General features: G+C 30.9%; 3 protein-coding genes across 3 annotated transcripts; 2 read left to right on the plus strand and 1 right to left on the minus strand.

The window, feature by feature from the left end:
* Positions 1-498: 498 nt before the first annotated feature.
* Positions 499-3,925, plus strand: LOC135958630 (zinc finger protein 782-like). Its single transcript, XM_065509522.1, has 4 exons — positions 499-819; positions 874-1,080; positions 1,176-1,652; positions 2,572-3,925. Exons 1-4 carry the CDS (start codon positions 499-501, stop codon positions 3,835-3,837), a joined length of 2,271 nt encoding a protein of 756 aa, XP_065365594.1. The 3' UTR covers positions 3,838-3,925.
* Positions 3,926-5,295: 1,370 nt separating this feature from the next.
* Positions 5,296-8,003, plus strand: LOC135958102 (zinc finger protein 286A-like). The gene is made up of 4 exons (XM_065508965.1): positions 5,296-5,689; positions 5,751-5,969; positions 6,320-6,892; positions 6,962-8,003. The coding sequence occupies exons 1-4, from the start codon at positions 5,402-5,404 to the stop codon at positions 7,883-7,885; spliced, it is 2,004 nt and encodes a 667-aa protein (XP_065365037.1). The 5' UTR covers positions 5,296-5,401; the 3' UTR covers positions 7,886-8,003.
* A 1,099-nt stretch (positions 8,004-9,102) lies between these two features.
* Positions 9,103-9,947, minus strand: Rpb5 (DNA-directed RNA polymerases I, II, and III subunit Rpb5). The gene has a single exon (XM_065508954.1). The coding sequence runs from the start codon at positions 9,828-9,830 to the stop codon at positions 9,198-9,200; it is 633 nt and encodes a 210-aa protein (XP_065365026.1). The 5' UTR covers positions 9,831-9,947; the 3' UTR covers positions 9,103-9,197.
* Positions 9,948-20,282: the final 10,335 nt, after the last annotated feature.

Here is a 20,282-nt window from a genome sequence, read left to right on the forward strand (position 1 = left end):
TCGGTCAATTCTAGCATGTTTTAAAATTTAAATACATATAACAAAACAATAAGCATATTACATATACATATGTTATAAATTACAATATGACATGTATATGGTTTCATTAAAATAGGAAGATCAACATTATTTTATACTTTACGCTACAATTTGGAAGATATAAAAGTAAAATTACAAAAATTGCAATAAAATGTTTAAAAATTATTTGTTTTTATTTTAAACTTATAACAGATGTGACTTTCTTTGCTGAATATTTTGCTATCAAAATCACTTTTTGATGAAAAATCTACGATAGATGCTATTGAGGATATTAAATAACGCCGTTACTAGCAGCGGCGGTTTATTGTTGGTGTAGTATGTTTAGTACTTATTCTTCTTGTAAGTAACTGTTATACTAAATAACAGAGTTGTTAGTTTGTTATTGTTTTTAAGACGTAAACATAGACTTTTTCTGCTTGATTAATAAATATAAGTTTTTCTTAAAATTATAATATTAAAATGGATTTAAAGTCCATACAAGGATCCATATCCTTTGATAAATTTCAAAAATGTGGTGAAGTTTATAGATCTCCTATAATAAGTGAAAAACAATACAGGTTTCTATCATGTATTTATTGTAAAGATATTTCTTGGGAGCTGGACACTTTCTTACAACATCTGGATAATGCTCATCATCCAATAGATGATATATGTTCAAATTTATATAAAGAAGAGGATCCCATCGAAGAAAATGTAGCAAGCAATGGAAATGTCACTGAATCAAAAATGAAGCAGAGTTCAGCAAAGCCGATTACGGAACCTAGGAATAATAAAGAAAATGTAATGCAGCTGAAAGTTATTTAAGAGTAATGCTACAAATATGTTAATTTTTAGGACCCTTTGGATGAAACCCGTTACGATTACACTGATTTCCTACCGGTGACTGTCAAAGAGGAAGAAGCATCTGAATCGATTGAGAACAATGATGTTAATTTAAACCGGGATAGCAATAGTAACAGCAATGCTAGTCATAACAATGAAATTTTGGAAATATACCAATTCGAATATGATGACAATAATAGTAGTGATGAAGATTATGAGGTAAATACAAGATCTAAAATATTTTCGTTTTAATAACGATTAATAAATGCGTTACTATTTTAATATAAACATAATTGTACTTTCATATTTTAAAGCCAGATAAGGCCACCACTGACGATGAAAATTATGACAATGCTGGTGAATATCTTAATGAGGAATATGATAAAGATGACGAGGATAATAATGATGATGAAGTCGATGACGATATTGAGTTATTTGACCTGAAATTTGAAAATAAGAAAACAAATCTTAAACGTTTTACCAAAAATCGTGAATTTATTAAAGCAGTTATAAATGCATATAAAAAGCAAAATATTCTATGGGACATTGCTCATAAAAACAAAAAAAGAAGTTCACCAGAAAAGCAAACAGCCCTTAAAATCATATTAAATGAAATTAATGAAAAATTTGACATCAGTGCAACTTTGCAACAAATAGAGCGTATAATTAAACGCCTTAAGTTGCGATTTATACATCATTCACGATTAAGAGATAAAGGAGAATCCTATAAACCTTTATGGTTCTATGATTTATTAACATTTTTAGAACCACATTTAAAGGAAAATAAATTGGTAAGACACTCAAATCATTTGTCATTATTCACCATGGAGATATCGTTGGTTCTATAAAGAATACATTATGATTACGAATCTGAATCAGATACATGGTTTTAATATAATCTTATTAAATTTACATTAGCTCTTTTCCAGTACTTGCCAAATTAACAGTTTTTAGTCAGAACATCTCAAAATTAATCAGAAAATCTAAACAAAAATTTAATTTTTATTACTATTTCGATTTCCTACAAAAATTAGCAGATCCGGCAAATACTGAAACAAAGCTATTATTTTTATACTCACCGCCAAATATATGGGTTTTTGTCATTCCTTTTGTAGCATATTGAAATATTAGTTGTAGAACCTAAAAGTATATATATTCAGGGCCCTTAAAAATTCTAATGGAGGCATGACATGGCCTCGAGGGAAGGATGTAGTGAAATTGCATTTTCCCCAAATATTCTTTGTTGATCAGAAAATTATGGTATATATATTATGGTCCTACCGAAAATCTCTTAAAAAAGCATAAATCTTTTATAAATAACTTCGTCACATCCACATATATGTATTATGAGGATCAGCCCTTAATAGGTCATAAGGACCACTTCCGAGAATTGTATTAGATTTTTGGAAAGGACTTAAGGCGATAAGGAAAGAATTTGGGACAGATAGTTATTGGTAAAAACAATGTCCAAAAATGAACGAAATAGGTTGAAGCGGAAAAACTTTGTTTTTTTAAATGCATGGATCTAGAATCTAAGTGAAATTTACAACTAAAATTAATTAAAACGGATGAACCAGATACATGTTTTTATAAAAATGCACAAAAATCGTATTATATTGGTGCTGGGTATTTAAGATTCGGCACAGACGAATATAAAATTCTTACTTGTTAATATTGTTTTTTTATATAAATAAAATTTTTATTTTTCAGCGAAGTGGTATTTATAAACAATTAAATGATAATCAATTCCTTTCATTACTCAAACTGTTAAAGGAAAATGAATGTTTTTGGAATGAAAACAATATTTATCATACTTCGGTAATAAATAAACAGGATATTTTAAAATCTATGACAAATGATTTTTCAAAAATGTGTGAATATAAAGAATTTAATGCTGATATTATGCAAAATACAATAGACGAAATAATCGAAATGGCTAGAGAAGAGAATGCAAATAAGATGAGTCATATTGCCAGTAATAAGAATGATGAATATCAGTCCAGCAATAAATTCTATAAAGACATACAATTTCTGTTGCCACACGTTGGTCCTTTTAAATGCAATTATTGCCCGAAAACTTTTACTGATATATACGCCTACAAATTCCACATATCAAGACATGAAGGCACCAAACCCTTCCAATGTATGCTATGCCCACGCGAATTAACACACAAAAAAGAATTTGTGTGTCATTTAAGGCGTCATACGAAGGAGTGTCCTTTTCAGTGCGAGGAATGTGACAAATCATTTCCCAGCAAAAAGGAATGGCATCGACATGTTATAAAACATGGCTCCAAACCGTATGTCTGTGAACTGTGTGCCGATAGTTTCTATACCCAACATCAGTTAACCAATCACATGAAAAATCACAACAATATACGGGATCATGTTTGTCCTGAATGCGGCAAAGGCTTCACACATCGTGGCTTGCTAAGACAACATTTGCAGACTCATAATAAAACGAAATGTGTATGCTCACTATGCGATAATATATATTCAAATCCACGCAGTTTGCGTAAACATTATGTTAGAGTGCACGAGTCAGGACAGGAACCTTCAGCCGCATCTATGGCTCAGTATAATTGCCAAATATGTAAAATAACGTTTCTTTCCATACAAGATGCCAAGCAGCATCGCAAAGAGCACAAACAAAGTAATCCTGCAGAACGTAAACATGTTTGTGATATATGTGGTCATCATTTTGCTTATCCCAGAAATTTGGCTGATCACAAAAAGACCCATTCAAATATACGTGATCAAGTATGTGATGTTTGTGGAAAGGCTTTTACAAATACCAACCTATTGAATCAACACAAAAATGTACACACCGGAGAGAAATTTGTGTGTAAGGCATGCGGAAAAGATTATGCCCACTATCGGGGACTATGCCGACATATTACAAAAGCACACGGTACTAACATACGAGACTTGGACGCTTTATTGGAAAAGCAAAAATTGGCACCAACACCACAGTAATTTTAGTATTTAACTTACCAAATTAATACATTTTGTTATTTTGAAAGTGGTTTAGATTAGTTTTAAGTTAAGTAGAACCATATAAAAAATGCTATAAAGAGATGATCCAAAAACTAGCGGGAACTAATAAGTTTTGGAAAATTTAAAAATATTTTACTAACATGCTTTCAAAAATAATAGAAATAAATTTTCCCAAACTAAAGTTATTTTTTATTTAATATTTATTAAAGTACTTTCAATAATAATTTAATTATTTCTTATAATGTAACTTAATTTAAGTAAATTGTACTTTAATTTAAGTATTTATAAAAATAAATAAAAAATCTATTAAATTTAGTGATGAAATATAAAGAGCAATTTAAATAAATTTGATAGTAATACAAACCTCAAACAAAAATTAATTGACATACACATTCGTAGGATCGTTAGTTTTTTACTATTATTTCTATAGAATTGAAAGTTGTAATAAAATAAAATATTTTACAAACATATTTAATCGAATTTAATTTATAATTTGTTTATAAAAATCATAAAAATCAAAAGAGCTAAGTCCCTAAAAATTGCACTTATTTTATTTTTTCAACTCATACTTAAAGCCAACAGATCATAGGAGAGAACTGCGTTTACAGATCTAAAGAATATTGAAAGCAAAAAAAGATAGAACGACAAAAAGTATCTCCTATAAAATTCAAAAAATGGGACTTGGCACGTTTGCGTACTAAGCTAACGATATGTATTTTTAAGACTTAAAATTGTTAAGCGTTTTTTCATTAAATTCATATATGTATTTTTAAATTTAAAAAAAAAAATTAAAGTCGTTTTTTATTTGAACTTTTTCTAAACTTTAAAATGATAATTTAGTTCGTTTTTATAAAAATCTTGTATTTTTATTTCAATATGTCGCTACTTCATTGTGTAGCATCTTTTTTTCCTGAAGATGTACAGAAGAAATAGAAATATAAAGATTTTTATAAAAAATACCTTAATCTTTAATAAATATAATTATGAACTTTATAAATAATTTAACTCAAATTATTATTTATAAGTTTTACAAAGCTTAAGCTTTTGGATGATTTCCTAGAAACAATGAATTGACTACATACATATGTATATCAATTGATTTTTTCAGTTTTTAGAAAGAAAGTATACCAATACAAAATTACAACAGACTACATACAAAATACATATTTAATGACACGAAAAGACTCTATTTTAAAAATAAAAATAATTAATAACTTTCTGTTTAAAATAATTGCTGTAGCAGAAAAAAATCTTCAAACTTGTCACTTCACACAAGATCGTTTGAAGTCCTTATACATATATCTGTATTCTTCCAACTCTTTTGAGAAATTTATATTGAATGTTTGACGGCGAACCTTCAAACATATAGTTTTTACGCTGCATCAGCGCTGCCATTATTGTAGTATAACAGTTGAATAACTTGTCATACACTGAACATACGCCACAAAACAGTAGGAAAAGAAAAACAAATTCTTGTTTTTCTTATTAAAAATTTTACAAAACGATTTGTATTGCAGAAAATCATTAATTTTAAAAAACTAAAATGACTGCGTTAAGTTTATCAAATTATAATACATATTCAAACTATAAAAAATGTGGTGAAATATTACAATCTCCGGTAATTGGAGAAAAACAATATGCCTTGTTGTGTTTGCAATGCCATGAAATTTGTTTACAATTTCAAACATTTATGATACACATAGAACAGGAACATGAAAACTCATATCTGGATGTAATAACCAAGGAGGAAAACAAAGATTTCGGCGAGGAAGATGACATTGTCCTAAGTGAATATGGTAAAACCGATAACGAAGAAGATGAGGATAAAAAGGTGCCTTTTTTTGTAAAATGTGTGTAAGTTGTCTACAAATGTTTTTATGCTTTGTTTTTAGGATTTTCTTATGGACCCTTTAGAAGAGCCAGAGGTACTGTTGGTCAAAAATCTAGCTTCAAAGGAAAAAGATCAAGTGTGTAGCAGACAAATAAGACAATGTACACAAGAATCGAAAAGAAAATCTCAAAATAAAAAGTTACAAGACAAAGATGTTAAACAGGAACCTATTGATATCGATAGTAAATCATACAATGATGGAACTACAAATGAAATCGAGGTAATTTTCCAATTGTGGATAATTTACACATTTAATTTGTTACATTATTATTAATACAGGTAAATGTGAAGGTTTATATGGTTGTTTTTATTATTATTAAACAAATTTAAATGTGTAACATGATAATACAAATTTTCAGATAAAGTTCATATCGAACCCTTTGCGCGAAATTATCGTATGTTATATTTATACATATTAAAATATAGTGGGGATTGCATATTTCCACTAAATACATTATTCTGCTGAAATGCTATAACAATATTACTTCAATCTTAAAAATTGCCTTTACAACTTTAATTGGCAGATATGTACATAAATATATTTAAATATAATAATGTTTTTTTCTTCAGTTCGTAAATTCAAATGTACATAGTGATGAAGAAGAACTGGACATCGGAGACTTGGAGGATAAAAAAGAGAAACTAGTAAAAATTACTAAAATAGATGACAACGAAGAATACTTCGACGATGAGTATATAAGAGATGATGATGAAGATGAAGACGAAGGTGAAGAATTTTTGGATGAAGTGAAAACACCGCCAGCCAAAAAGTCCAAAGTTAAAATGGACGATGGCCTAGACATCGATGAGTTTATGCAAAATAAAATGAAAGTTATACTATTTATAGCATCTTATCAGAAACAAGATGAATTATGGGATGCAACACGACCACCAAAATTAGTAAATCGATGTCGAAAGAAACGTGAAGAATGTCTTAAAATCATATGTGATGAGCTGGAGCAAATGCAAATACAAATGACCACAAAAGATGTGGAGAAATGTATAAAATACATGAGAGTCCGCTATATACGTGAAGTGCGTATACGCATGAATTATATAAAAAATAAAGATAAAGACTATAAACCTTTGTGGTTTTATGACCATTTGGAGTTTTTAAAACCCACATTAAGTTTCATACAGGAGGTAATATTGTCAATTTTAAGTATTTTCTATGTAGATCATTAAATACAAACATTGATAATTTCATTATAGCTTGAGGAGGAGCAAATGTTGGCTAAACCGGAATTAAAAGATGAACAAATCAAAACATTAATCGATATCTACAAAACTCATGCCTGCTTATGGGACGAACAAGATATTTACTACAACTCTGATCAGAGACGCCAGGAAACCCTCCAGACCCTGCTGACGCAAGTAAATGAGAAATTGCAATCAAATTACACTTTAGCCGAAGTAGAGGAAAAAATCGAATTTATACATAAACTAGTGAAAAAAGAAAAGGAAAATATTATAGAATTTACAGCCAATAAACCAGTTGAAGAATACAAATCATCATGTAAATTTTACGAACATATTGAATTTCTGTTACAACACTTGGGGCCGTTCAAATGTCAGTTTTGTCCCAAAGTTCTTTCACACATATATACATTCCGTATTCATACTGCCAAACATGATGGTTCAAAACCATTCAAATGCTCTGTATGTCAATACGAATTTACCCAGAAGCCAGGTTACGTTATACATCTAAGACGTCATACGCAAGATTTTCCCTTTGTGTGTAAATATTGTGGCAAAGGCTTTCCATGTAAGAAAGAACTCAAATTGCATTTTCAAAATCATCCAGAATACGAAAAGGAATTTATATGTGATATATGCGGTGAAGGTTTTACACAGCAAAAACTTCTTAACTGGCATTTAAAAGCACACAATAACATAAGGGACTCCATATGCAATGTTTGTGGTAAAGGTTTTACGAATTCGAAATTATTATTTCAACACCGCACCGTACATAGTCAGCAGAAAAGTGTATGTAAATTGTGTGGTAAGACGTATGCCCATTATCGTGGTTTATCGAGACATATGACAAAAGATCATGGTACAACAGTTGCTGCAGTGGCAGCAGTTATGGGCGAAAAGCCGAAAAAAAGAGTTCTAACTTTGAATGAAATAAATTAAAACATTATTTAATATTAATGTAGATATACATACATAGATCGTAAATTTAATTTTATATTATGTACTATACTAATAGGTTTAATAATTTTAATAAATTTATGGACTAGTGAATGGTAAATCGATTACGATTATGGTCGAAAATCGATTTTCAGGGTCTAAAAACGATTATTTCGTGATCGATTATATACTCCGATTTTTATGCTGAAATCGATTTTTGATAACGATTAATCGAAATAGAAATAAAATTCCGGAATTTTAAGTATTGTCAAGGTTTTTGCTTTCATTAAAATTTGCAATATATTAATCTTCAGCTGACATCGGAAAATATTCATGGAGGACCTAATTTTTTAATGCGAAATTTTTTCAACCTTAAGAAATTTTTATAAAAAGTGCTACGAAATTTTTTCCATAAAGTTGTCATATGTTTGCCGTTACGGTTTATAAAATGAGCACCTCAACATAAAGGAGTTATATGTAATACTCTTCCAAAAGATGATTTTAATCCGTAATTATAGCGTATATGGGCCATTTGCTATAGTTCCAAAAAATGCAGGTCGATTATTAAAAAATCGATTATTGGGTTCGATTAATCGACTGTAAAAATCGAAATGAAAAGTCGAAAATCGATTATTAGCATTTCATACCATTTACTATTATGGACAATTGTAATAATTGATAAACAAAAATCTTAAAATCGAAATCAATTTAAAAGATAAAGTTTCAATCTACAAAAATCTGAAGTTTTCTAAAATGTACGCGGCTTCTTGCATGTTTATTATACGGAAAACTTGGTAAATTTTACCGCATTCGACATCGAGCGAGTGTATTTCAATTCAAATTACTTCGGTAAGAGTATTTGCTGTTATTTCTTGAACTATATTTTAATGTGGTAAATAATTCTAACTAATCGATAACATTTATCTTTTTAAATGATAAAGAATTTGTTACTATTTTCGATCTGAAGAAGGATACATTGTAATTCGAAACGATTTCCTTTCGATAGAATTTGGGAGTTACCCGCCAGAGCAGGTCGACTTGACACTTGTATTCTTACAATTTTTTTTTTTCTTATAGAATATGTGCTCCTCTATTGGCTCGAATATCATTTTGCAACTGAATTAAAAGATTCAGATTTAATACGACTTTTTTAAGATCGACCCCACTGCACAACGGTAGCCAAACTTGATATTAACTATCATTTCAAACATCAATGTAAATATAATTCATTAGACAATCATTTATTGATACATATTTTTAAATCTATAGTATAAAGTAAAATCTTAAAATTAAAAATCTGTTGTTGAAAACTACTTCAGCACACCAAACGGTATGAAATATAACGACCAGCTGTTTCTGATGAACGAATAATTTTTACAACTTGTCCACGTTTCAAACCAAAATATCTAGCTACGGGATCACCGGCTTGAATTCTCATCAACATGTTCTCCTTTAGTTTGTAACGAAGCAGTAACTCTTGTTTTTCTTCAGGTGTCATGACTACATGTTCGGGTACCAATTCATGTTCAGTAAGGTTAATCAACAATTCGGATTCCAAAAATTGTTCCAAAATATATTTAGGTGCCATATCAACTAAAGACTGCTTGGCCGATGGTGTCATGCCAGCTTGTACAACTACAACAGCACGATGTATATTTTCTTCCTGCATACGGGTACAATAGGTCTTAATAGTTTTAATACCAATCTTTGGTTCGTCAGGGAAGAAAACGAACATTTGATCTGTGGGATCATCGTTGTGGGCAACTAAAACAATAAGATCTGAACGTGCTGGTCTCTTTTCGCTGGGTTTATCGCCAAACATTTCCTTGAACTGCTCCAACGTTTGATCCAATTCATCTTGTGTGACCAAATAACCACGATCGTGGCTCAACTGCATAATAGTTTTACGAATGCGCCATAGCTTATAGGTTTCAGCTTCATCATCCATATTTAATATAAATTATTTTAATTAACAATGAAACAAAATGAAAATGTTAAAAATTGTACGAAATCTCCAGAAAAATCACACTTTCATTCACAACACGCCGCACACAAGTAAAATGAAATGTCAAAATTTGCGTGTTGATTACAGAGCTGTATTTTCCGCTATAACAGAGATGTTATACTAGCTGGGTAAAATAAAGGCCACTTTTGGTTTTAACCCTAGAAAGATAATCATATTCTGACACGTTAAATATAATCATGCGTAAAATTTGATTAATTTAAAATAAACTAATGTTGATTACTTTTTTCAATATAGCTGAAGTAAAAATACCCGAGTTTTATATATATTTATTATCAGAAAAAACAACTTCAAAACAAAAAGTATGCGTAAATTTCACGCAGATTATATTTCTAGGGTTAAAAAAAGGAATTAGTACATAATAATTTAGTTTATGCTACGACAGTGAGTCGAACGACAACGATAATCAAAGTGGGGATTACTACAGTAATATCTTATTTTTAGAATATAATCTGATCATTATGGGTATCACTGAAGTGATTCAAAATATCTTTAACACGTTAACAGTACACAGCCAATATATGAGCTGTGAACGGAAAGCGCCAGGAGTCCACAGCCCATATGTGGTCTGTTCATCCAAACAATGTTCAAGACCATATGTGGTCTGTGGACTCTGAAAGCGATTTATAGCAGATTTTTTTCATGGCGTCCACAGCCCATATGTGGGCTATTAAAAAACACCCTTTTAGCTTTTTATATACACTTTAAAAGATATTTACTACGTTTATACGCACGACTTATTCGCAAATAATAATAATGCAATTAGAACAAAATGCCGCATAAACAGTGAATAAATTTTTTATTTCCGAATAGCTAACTCACGAAAACAATTCCTGATTAACGACACTATTTGCAAATAAGATTTTAAACATTGCCATATGTTTTAACGTTTTTAGTTTATTAATGCGATTTTTAAACATTTCATTGTGTTTTTGCATTAATTGGATTGCAAAATTAACCAGAATTTTTGATTATTTCATTTGCATTAAAAAAATTATCATATTTTGCTCAATAAAATATTAAATTTTACCATCCGGCATCTCATAAAAACAAGAATTTTCCGTAACATACATTGGTCGACATAAGTCTACATACGACCACAATTTCTGCCACTTTATTAGAGAAAACCCGGTAAATAAAAAAATAATATTGCAGTTTTGTTTAAAATCTATTTTTATTGCTATGTACCAAAAAAAAAAAAATGTTGTCGCAATGTAAACTTGCAAAATTATTCATAAAAAACAATAAAAAACATTGACAAAAGTCTACATACGACCACAGCATGTCCTGGTTTTTTTAGAATAGCAACAGATAAGCATGCAATTTATTAAAGGTAGGGTCACACATGACAAATATTTACTCAAAAAAGCATAACCACTTACTTTAACAAAAATTTGTTTGACGTGTTTACTCTTACAAGTGTTTTGTAAGATCAAACAGCATCAAATTAAATAAATCCTAAGTAAAATAAGTTTTTGAAATAAATAAACGAATTCAAATATATTCTAGTTAGTGGTTACGTCTTTTTCGTCAAATATTTGTCATGTGTGACCCTACCTTAAGTCTACAGTTCAAACAATATTCAGTAACTGAAAACACTGGTAGAGTTAAAAACAAGCTGCGAAGTGGTCGCCCAAAGAAACTACATCGTAGAGATGTAATCTTCATTTTAAAAGAAGTCAACAAAAACTGAAAAGTAAATACCACAAAATTGGCCATAGAACTCGCAACAATATCAGAAGTTATTGTTCATCCACGAACAATTCAAAGAACCTTAAATAGTAATGGTAATTAAAGCAGAACTCCTCCTAAATTAGCGAACGGATCGCAAACTTCGTTTGGAATTCGCCCAAAAGCACTTTGAAAAGGACATGGAATTCTGGAAGCCAGTTTTGTTCACTGATGAGTTGAGGTATACCATATTTGGAAGTGATGGGAGAGATAAAGTATGGCGCAAAACAAATACAGCAATGGATACGAAAAAGTTACTCGCTACAGTTAAGCATGGTGTTGGCAGTGTGATGGTTTGGGGTACTGTCGCTGCTTCTGGGAAAGTTAGTGTTTGTTGAGGATAATATGGATCGTTATCAGTACAAATCCATTTTGGAACACAATTTGAGAGCATCCGTTGATATTTTAACTCTTGGTTAAAGTTGGATTTTCAGCAAGATAACAATCCGAAACATTGGTCTCAAATTGTCAAAGATAGGCTACTTATCATGTCCCATGACAATTGTACACACCACCTCAAAGCCCGGACGTAAATGTTATTGAGCACATGTGGGAAATTCTACAACGGAAGATCCGAAAACATCTTATTACTTGTGCACCAATGTTAAAGGAGAACCTTCCAGAAGAATGGCAAAATATAACGTCCGCAGAACTGGAAAATGTAGTTGCTTCGATGCCCAGACGCTTGTAGATGCCAGTGGTGGCCCAACGAAATATTGAATTTAATGAAAATTTGTATTCGCTAAAAAATGTTTATATTTTTTTAATTTTTTGTGAATAAAAGTTAAATTAATTATAAATTTAGCGATATTTTTTGTTATATTACTAAAAATGCATTTGAAATAAAACTACATCATTACTTTATTAACTTATTATGGTTTAGAAGTCCGCGAGCTACGAAAATAATGGTCGTATGTAGACTTTTGTCGGTCACTGTATAAACAGTGAGTTAGTTAATTGCAAATAAAATTTATTTGCGAATAGGCTACGTATAAGCGTAGTAATTGATATTTATATTTTAAATACACCGATTTTATTTATTTATTTACTTATTCATTCAGTTACAGAATCCTAGCCAAAAGGCCATAATCGGTTTCAATTACACTACTCACAATTTGATTATACATAAAATAAAAATAATTCTTTTCACTTCTCACTTTTCTTAATAAGAGACATTTTTTTGGAGAAACTTGAAGAACTAACATTAGTAAATAGCTACCGGGCGAAGCCGGGCGGTCATCTAGTATGATATATAATATGCGTTTACGCCAAAAACAACACTTAGCGATTTTCCTAATTTCCCTGCAATTCATATTTTTCCTCAAAATATACTAATGCAGAATGCTATGTGCTGCAGTATATTTCCACTTGCCATTTAGTACGAAATCAATCGTAAAGTGTAGTAAATACTTCTTGTCGGCTAGAGATACAAATCAAACTTTGAACTGTTCACTTCGTTATCATATTCCTATTGTTCCTTATTGGTAAGAATCCATATTCCAAATAATTTAATAAATAATTGGAAAATTCCTAATCTTTTTGTTTTATTCCTTTTCATTTCATATTATTTGTTAAATTATTATTGTTAATGTACAATTAATAACAAAATATTGTACTTTAATTGAAAACAACTTTGTATTATAAAATCATAGAAACATTATTGTAAACTGTTTGTTGAATGAAAAAATATTGAAATATAATTTTTCATTACCTCAACTACCATATTTGGAAATTTAATATGGAATTGTTATTGCTGGAAAGGGAACTATAGGACATCATCAGTGCAGCCACTCCGGATTCTCCAGATGAAAAATGGTTTTTACGTGATGGGAAGGCAAGAGCTACAATTGGTTTGGCAATTGAAGAATCTCAAAAGGTTCATATCAAGAAATTGAAAACTGCCAAAGATTATTGGAATGCCTTAAAACAACATCATGAAAAATCAAATCTTACCAATAAAGTAAGTCTTCTTCGTCAACTATCTATGAAGAAAATGAACGGTGGTCAATCAATGGAAGAACACATCACTGAATTTTTAAATATAGTGGATCGATTAAATGATTTGGGTGAGGTAATGGAAGAACATAAAATTGTTGCCTTTTTACTTGGAAGTTTACCAGAAGAATATAATACTTTGATTTCATCACTGGAAATGCGTCCTGAAGAAGATTTAACGATTGATCTTGTAAAAGAAAAATTACTTCAAGAATTTAAACGTAAAAATGGTAATGAACAACAAGTTGAAGTCGCTTTTAAAACTCAGAAGAAGTTTATTCCCAAATGTTATTCTTGTGGTAAGCCTGGCCATATTAAAAAGAATTGTCCTAAAAAGAAATCAAGTGATAATCGTGCAAAAATTGCAACCAAGAATGAAAATCGAAAAGTTTGTTTTGGTGTTACATCAACAAAAATCAATGAAGATTGGTATATTGATTCTGCAGCAACATGCCATATGTGTTCTGATGAAAAGTTTTTCATAAAATTGGATAAGCAACAAACCGATATTATTTATTTGGCTGATGGTACAGAATTGAAAGCAAGTGGAACTGGAGAATGTCAATTTATCTGTCAAAATAAGAACTTTATTATACGAGATGATTTATATGTTCCAAAATTGGATGGAAGCTTGTTATCCGTAAGAAAATTGGCAATGGAAGGTTTCCGGGTGTCTTTTGATGTAAATTATTGTACCATTTCTATGAAAGGGCAAGTACATGCAACGGCAGCTATGAAGAACAATTTATATGTGCTTAATCAAAATCATAATGCAAATAAAGTGTCTGTAAGCAAAGCAGAATGTGTTCATGTCTGGCATTGTCGCTTGGGTCATAGAAATATTCAAGCAATCCAGTCAAGCGTTGATAAGGGAATTCTACTTGGGGTAAATATTGGAAAATGTAATTGTGATTTCAAATGTGACATATGTTTAAAATCCAAGTTAACAAGAAAACCATTTCCAAAAGTTTCAACGTCAAGAGCAGATAGTATTTTAGAATTGGTGCATGCAGACTTATGTGGACCAATGCAAAATGCAACTCCTAGTGGTAATCTATATTTCCTAACAATTATCGACGATTTTAGCAGGTATTGTTACGTCTTCTTTTTAAAAACAAAAGATATGGCTTTTGATAAAATAAAAGAGTTTATCGAATTAACTGAAAATCAATTCGAAAAGCGATTGAAAGTTATTAGAACTGACCGTGGTGGTGAATTTTGTAATAAGAAGATGAATACGTACTTAAAAAGCAAAGGAATTACTCGCCAACTTACTGCTCCTTATACGCCTGAACAGAATGGGGTCGCAGAAAGGAAAAACCGAAGTTTAATGGAAATGGCAAGGTGCATGTTAAGTGATGCTAAAATTGATAAAAAGTACTGGGCAGAAGCCGTAAATACTTCTAATTATATACAAAATCGTATGTTGTCATCAGCTACTAATGTTACTCCGTATGAATTGTGGTTTAATAAAACTCCAAATTTGAAACATGTTCGTGTTTTTGGATCGATAGCATATGCTCACATCAATAAACAAAAACGAAGAAAGTTGGATGATGTTGCGGTCAAATGCAGTTTGGTTGGCTACTGTGATGAGTCAAAAGCTTTTCGTTTAATAAACTTAAAAACTAATAATATTATTATTAGTAGAGATGTCGAATTTATTGAATCCAGTGATGACATACATATATATTATTGAAAATAATGGAAATTCTGATAACATGGTAAATTTTTTTATGCAAAATGAAAGTATTGAAGATGAAGCAGAACATATACCACAGTATGCTGAATCCTTGAATCGGCTGAAGAATTTAATTCATCTATATCATCCGAAAATGAAATTACATCATCAATAAAATCAATGCATGATATTCAAACTCGTTGAAATGCCTGAAGATCGAAAATTAGTTGGTTGTAAGTGGGTTTTCAAAATTAAGAAAACTGTTGATGGTAATCAGAAATATAAAGCAAGGTTGGTAGCTAAAGGATTTTCGCAGAAGTATGGAGAAGATTATGATCGAGTCTTTGCCCCGGTAGTCAAGCAGACAACTTTAAGAAGCTTATTAGCAATAGCAAGTTTTAATGATATGAAAGTTCAGCATATAGATGTCAAAACGGCTTTTCTTAATGGTGAGTTGGATACTGAAATTTACATACGTCAACCAGAAGGTTTCATAGAACCAGGTAAAGAAAATTTAGTATGCAAATTAAAACGTAGCATTTATGGTTTGAAGCAGTCTGCTCGCTGTTGGAATCTACGAATCAATGATGTTTTAATCAATTCAGGATTCAGAAGGGGAAAGGCCGACCCATGTCTTTACGTCAAAACCATAAATAAATTAAAAGTGTACGTATTAATTTATGTAGATGACATCATAATTGCATGTAAAGATGACACTATAATAAAGACCGTTATAAATACGTTAAAAAGCAATTTTGAATTAGTTATAAATATTGCCCAACTGATGAGATGTTAGCAGATTTATTTACTAAACCATTACAAAAAATTAAAATTTCTAAATTTAGAGAATTAGTTGGATTATCTTGTTAATTTGTATTATTGTTACTGTTTACTTTGTTTACAATATTTGTTAGATTGAGAAGGGGTGTTAATGTACAATTAATAAAAAAATATTGTACTTTAATTGAAAACAACTTTGTATTATAAAATCATAGAAACATTATTGTAAACTGTTTGTTGAATGAAAAAATATTGAAATATAATTTTTCATTACCTCAAATAAATTGAATACAATTAAACGATTTTTATAAAACCACTGCGTGTTTTATTTAATAACTTACATTTACAATAATTATGAGTACAAAATCTAAACGATTTTGTTTTGGGTCATAGAGTTTGAGAGTTTCCAATTTGTCCAGCCTTTTCCCCCTTCACCCGGCTTACAACTAAACATTATGATACTGTTCATTAACATTGTGTACCAATAATTTCTTTTTGAATTTATATGATAGTTCAGAAAATTTTGATATACAGAAAAAGTGATTTTAGCGAAGCCGGTGTTCGATACACCCCAGAGTTTAAAGTCCCTTCGTCTGGCCTAAGGCCTGCAATACAGAAAATATGAATATTAACATAAACACAAAAAATCCATAGTTTTCTTTAAAATCTATATATATAAAAATGAAATGGTCCATGTATGTAATGGCATCACGTGAGAGCTATTTGACTGATTTTCAGGAGATGGTTTGTAAAGAAAAAAAATTCGGAAATTTTAATTTTTAATATATTGCGTTCTTTTCACTTCTCACTCTTCTTAATAAGAGACATTTTTTGGAGAAACTTGAAGAGTGTTCGCGGACTATGTCGACATTGGCGGTTAGTCTTGACTTCTCAAAAGCCTTTGATACGGTTTGGCAGGAGGGCATTCTCTACAAGATGATGGAATTGGGCTTTGACCGTGCACGAACAAGGGCAAGGCACGAACATTTAGGGTGAAGGTAGGGTAGGGGATGTTAAGTCCAGTGCCCGTATTATAGCTACCACTGGGCTCTTTATTGGGTCCTGTATTGTACAACATCTTTGTCTCGGATATCCTTCTTATGTATGCAGACGACATACTTATTGCTGTCAGTGGCCCAAGAGCTGCTACTCTTAACCGCAGGGTCAATATACTGTCGTCTTGTCATGGTCCTGGGATCTGTCCCGATGGCACTTTCCGTAGGCCCTCATGTAGGACCATATATGACTGCGTTGATTTTCCAAGGGTTGACGTTTTTCTTATTGAGTCTACACTTTGATTCCTGGAGCGGTCTAGTTCGCTGGGGAATAATTTGGTGGCAGATTGCTTCCGAAGGGGTTCTGATCTGGAGACCTTGCATATGAGTCGCTATATCTCACCGTTAGATCTTTTGGCGTTTAGGAATGGGGGTCTACTATACTGGGATGCAGGCCTCTTATTTTACCATAGGAGGATAAACACCCTTAACATATCTGATTTGGAGTATAACAATGAACAGTAGAATCTGAATGTCATCATTTAATATTATTCTTATTTTTATTTTGTTTTCTTTGAGTTTACTTTTCATTTTCTGTTACAATAGTTTTAAGCATTATTTAGTTTGTAGTATAGGATTTAAGTTAGATATTAGCAAAGATGAATTTGTTTCTTTTACCTTTTTTTTTTGGAAATGTAACTTAATTGACAAATATTAATTTTAAGAGTATGTGGCAATGCTGCAATTTTATTTACCAGATGGACTTAATCTTTGATAGGTTCGAGATACGTCAAGGAAACATGTAATTTAACTTAGTTTAAGAAACACTGTAAAATGATTATATTGGATAATAAATGAAATGAAATGAGAAACTTGAAGAACTACATTAATAAATAGCTACCGGGCGAAGCCGGGCGGCCATTTAGTATATTATAAAGTTAAATAAGCGCAAGGATAGAATGTCATATACAAATTTTCTATGTTAATTAATATAACAAAAATTTTAGTTGATTTCTAAGTTTGAAAAATCAACTAAAAATGTTGTTCAATTTCCTTATATTCTTTTATAAATTCTCAGTAATAATGAAGTTAATTTATATTTTTATTCTTGGACAATTATAAATATATCCAAGTAAAGTTATATTTTTTTATTTTGTAAAGTAATTTATTTTGTAAATAAATAAATTATAACGTCTTCTCCCCGGTATTGTTGCTTCGATGACGTTATTCATCAGGATTTTTACCGCAAGTCGGGTGTCATTATAAAGACGTGGTGGATTTATGTTTCGTAACATTATGATTACCGATAAGACTTTCAAGTGGATATTGTGAGGCGGTAATGCGGTTAATTCCAGCGAGTTAAAAAACTCGATTGGATAGTTGATGACATCATCTTGGGAAGTTATGAAATCTACTGATCTGTACGTCATCAATTTCACTTTGAAACTTAAAATTCAATTCATCGACATCAATGTTTTTCGCAGCCAATATAGCACGTCAGCTCAAACTGATGATTTTTATAATTTTGTGCAATATTTGGAAACACCTTTCGGATGAAAGCGACGGGAAATTGAATGCAGCTGGTCGAAATGTCAACAGGGATTTTGCCGTTGCCAATGTCCAGCAATTGTTTTTGGAAAATACTTCTTCAGATTGATCGTTCTGCAGGTCGCCACGCATGTTCACTGTCAATTTGAGTTTCTTGACGTATTTTCACAAATCGGACGACTTCAAAAATGCATTAAGCTTAAAAAAATAGCTAATTTGGATGATATAAAATTTTGGATATGACTTATTTCCGATTTTGTTTTTATACATATCTTCCAAAACATTAGTTAATAAACTTTCGTCTTCAATTTTATAATAATTCCATTTTGTACATTATTTTCAAAAGGATTGTTGAAATTTTGAAGGTTGTTGAAATAAATCCAATTCTTCCAATTTTTTTAAAAATGTATATTCCGTGTCTAAATTATCAAAAGTGTTTTTAAGTAGTTTTAAAATTGGTTCAAGTTCATGGTATGAAAAATTGTAAAAAGGAGTAAAATTTAATTTTGTAATTTCTTCCAATATAACCGAAACATTCTTTCTACATATGTAAATTGTTTTTGTTATTCAATGTTAATATAAAATTGCAGACATTTCTCTTTTTTTTAAATTTAAATTTGGTTGGCGGAGTTGAAAACTCTCAAATAGCCAGGTTATCCCACGTTGATTTTAGTTCCCAGTCGACCTATATCTTCATACAGGAAGCTGGAACTTTAAATCATTTATTCAAAAGTTATGTTATGAAAACCAAAAACGATTGCATGTGGACAATGCAAACTTCGAGAAACTGTAACGCGGTACAGTTAGACGACGCCAAACATTATCCAATGCGAGAGTGAGCCGCAAAACTCTCGAAGGCAGCGAAAAAGGGACGGCCTGATTGCCCTTAAGCGATAATGACAATGACGCGCGAACTCAGGAGCTAGGAGTTGGTAGTTGAAGCACACTACAGACAATTAAGAAATAATAATTTAAACAAAGGGAGGAGAGGCAGATTACGTTTGAAAAACTGTGGTGGAACACGTATGGACATGATATGGTATGCAAAAGGACATGCTAATCTACATACTTTTCACTTAACGGAAACATGCATTGTTTGATTATTGGCCGGATTATAACGCCGGATGATGTTTTAATATCAGCCTCTCGTACACGTTTCTTCCGACCGGCATGTACAGCTTCTATTCGGCCTAACCTCCAATCGCCCTATCCCGAAAATCGGGATACTACAGTAAATAACAAAATTTTTGATATTTTAGGAAGATTTTTGAAGTTCCCAAAATACCTAGAAAATAAATTTCAGCATACTTATAATATTAATATCGCTTCAAATCCAAACGGTGCCAGATTTTTTTAATTTTAATCAAGGAGCATCAGGGTTCTCTTACATTGACAGTTTAACAACAAGTAGGAGTGTTATATTCTACTGTGCCGAATCTTGTAAACTCACGTAGTTCAATTTTGGACTATGAACTAAAATCACAAGTCTAATAATTATATTATAACTTTTAAAAACAATATATTTTTTAGTTTATTTCTTAAGAAATTTTAGCTTAAGCGACAAACCCCTGTCACAAAAAAACAAAAATTTTTCAAAGTGCACTTAATGCTATGTTCACACTTGGGCTTTTAATCGCGTTTAATCAA

This window comes from Calliphora vicina, chromosome 4, assembly GCF_958450345.1.
Source record: "Calliphora vicina chromosome 4, idCalVici1.1, whole genome shotgun sequence".
In the NCBI taxonomy this organism is placed as follows: domain Eukaryota; kingdom Metazoa; phylum Arthropoda; class Insecta; order Diptera; family Calliphoridae; genus Calliphora; species Calliphora vicina.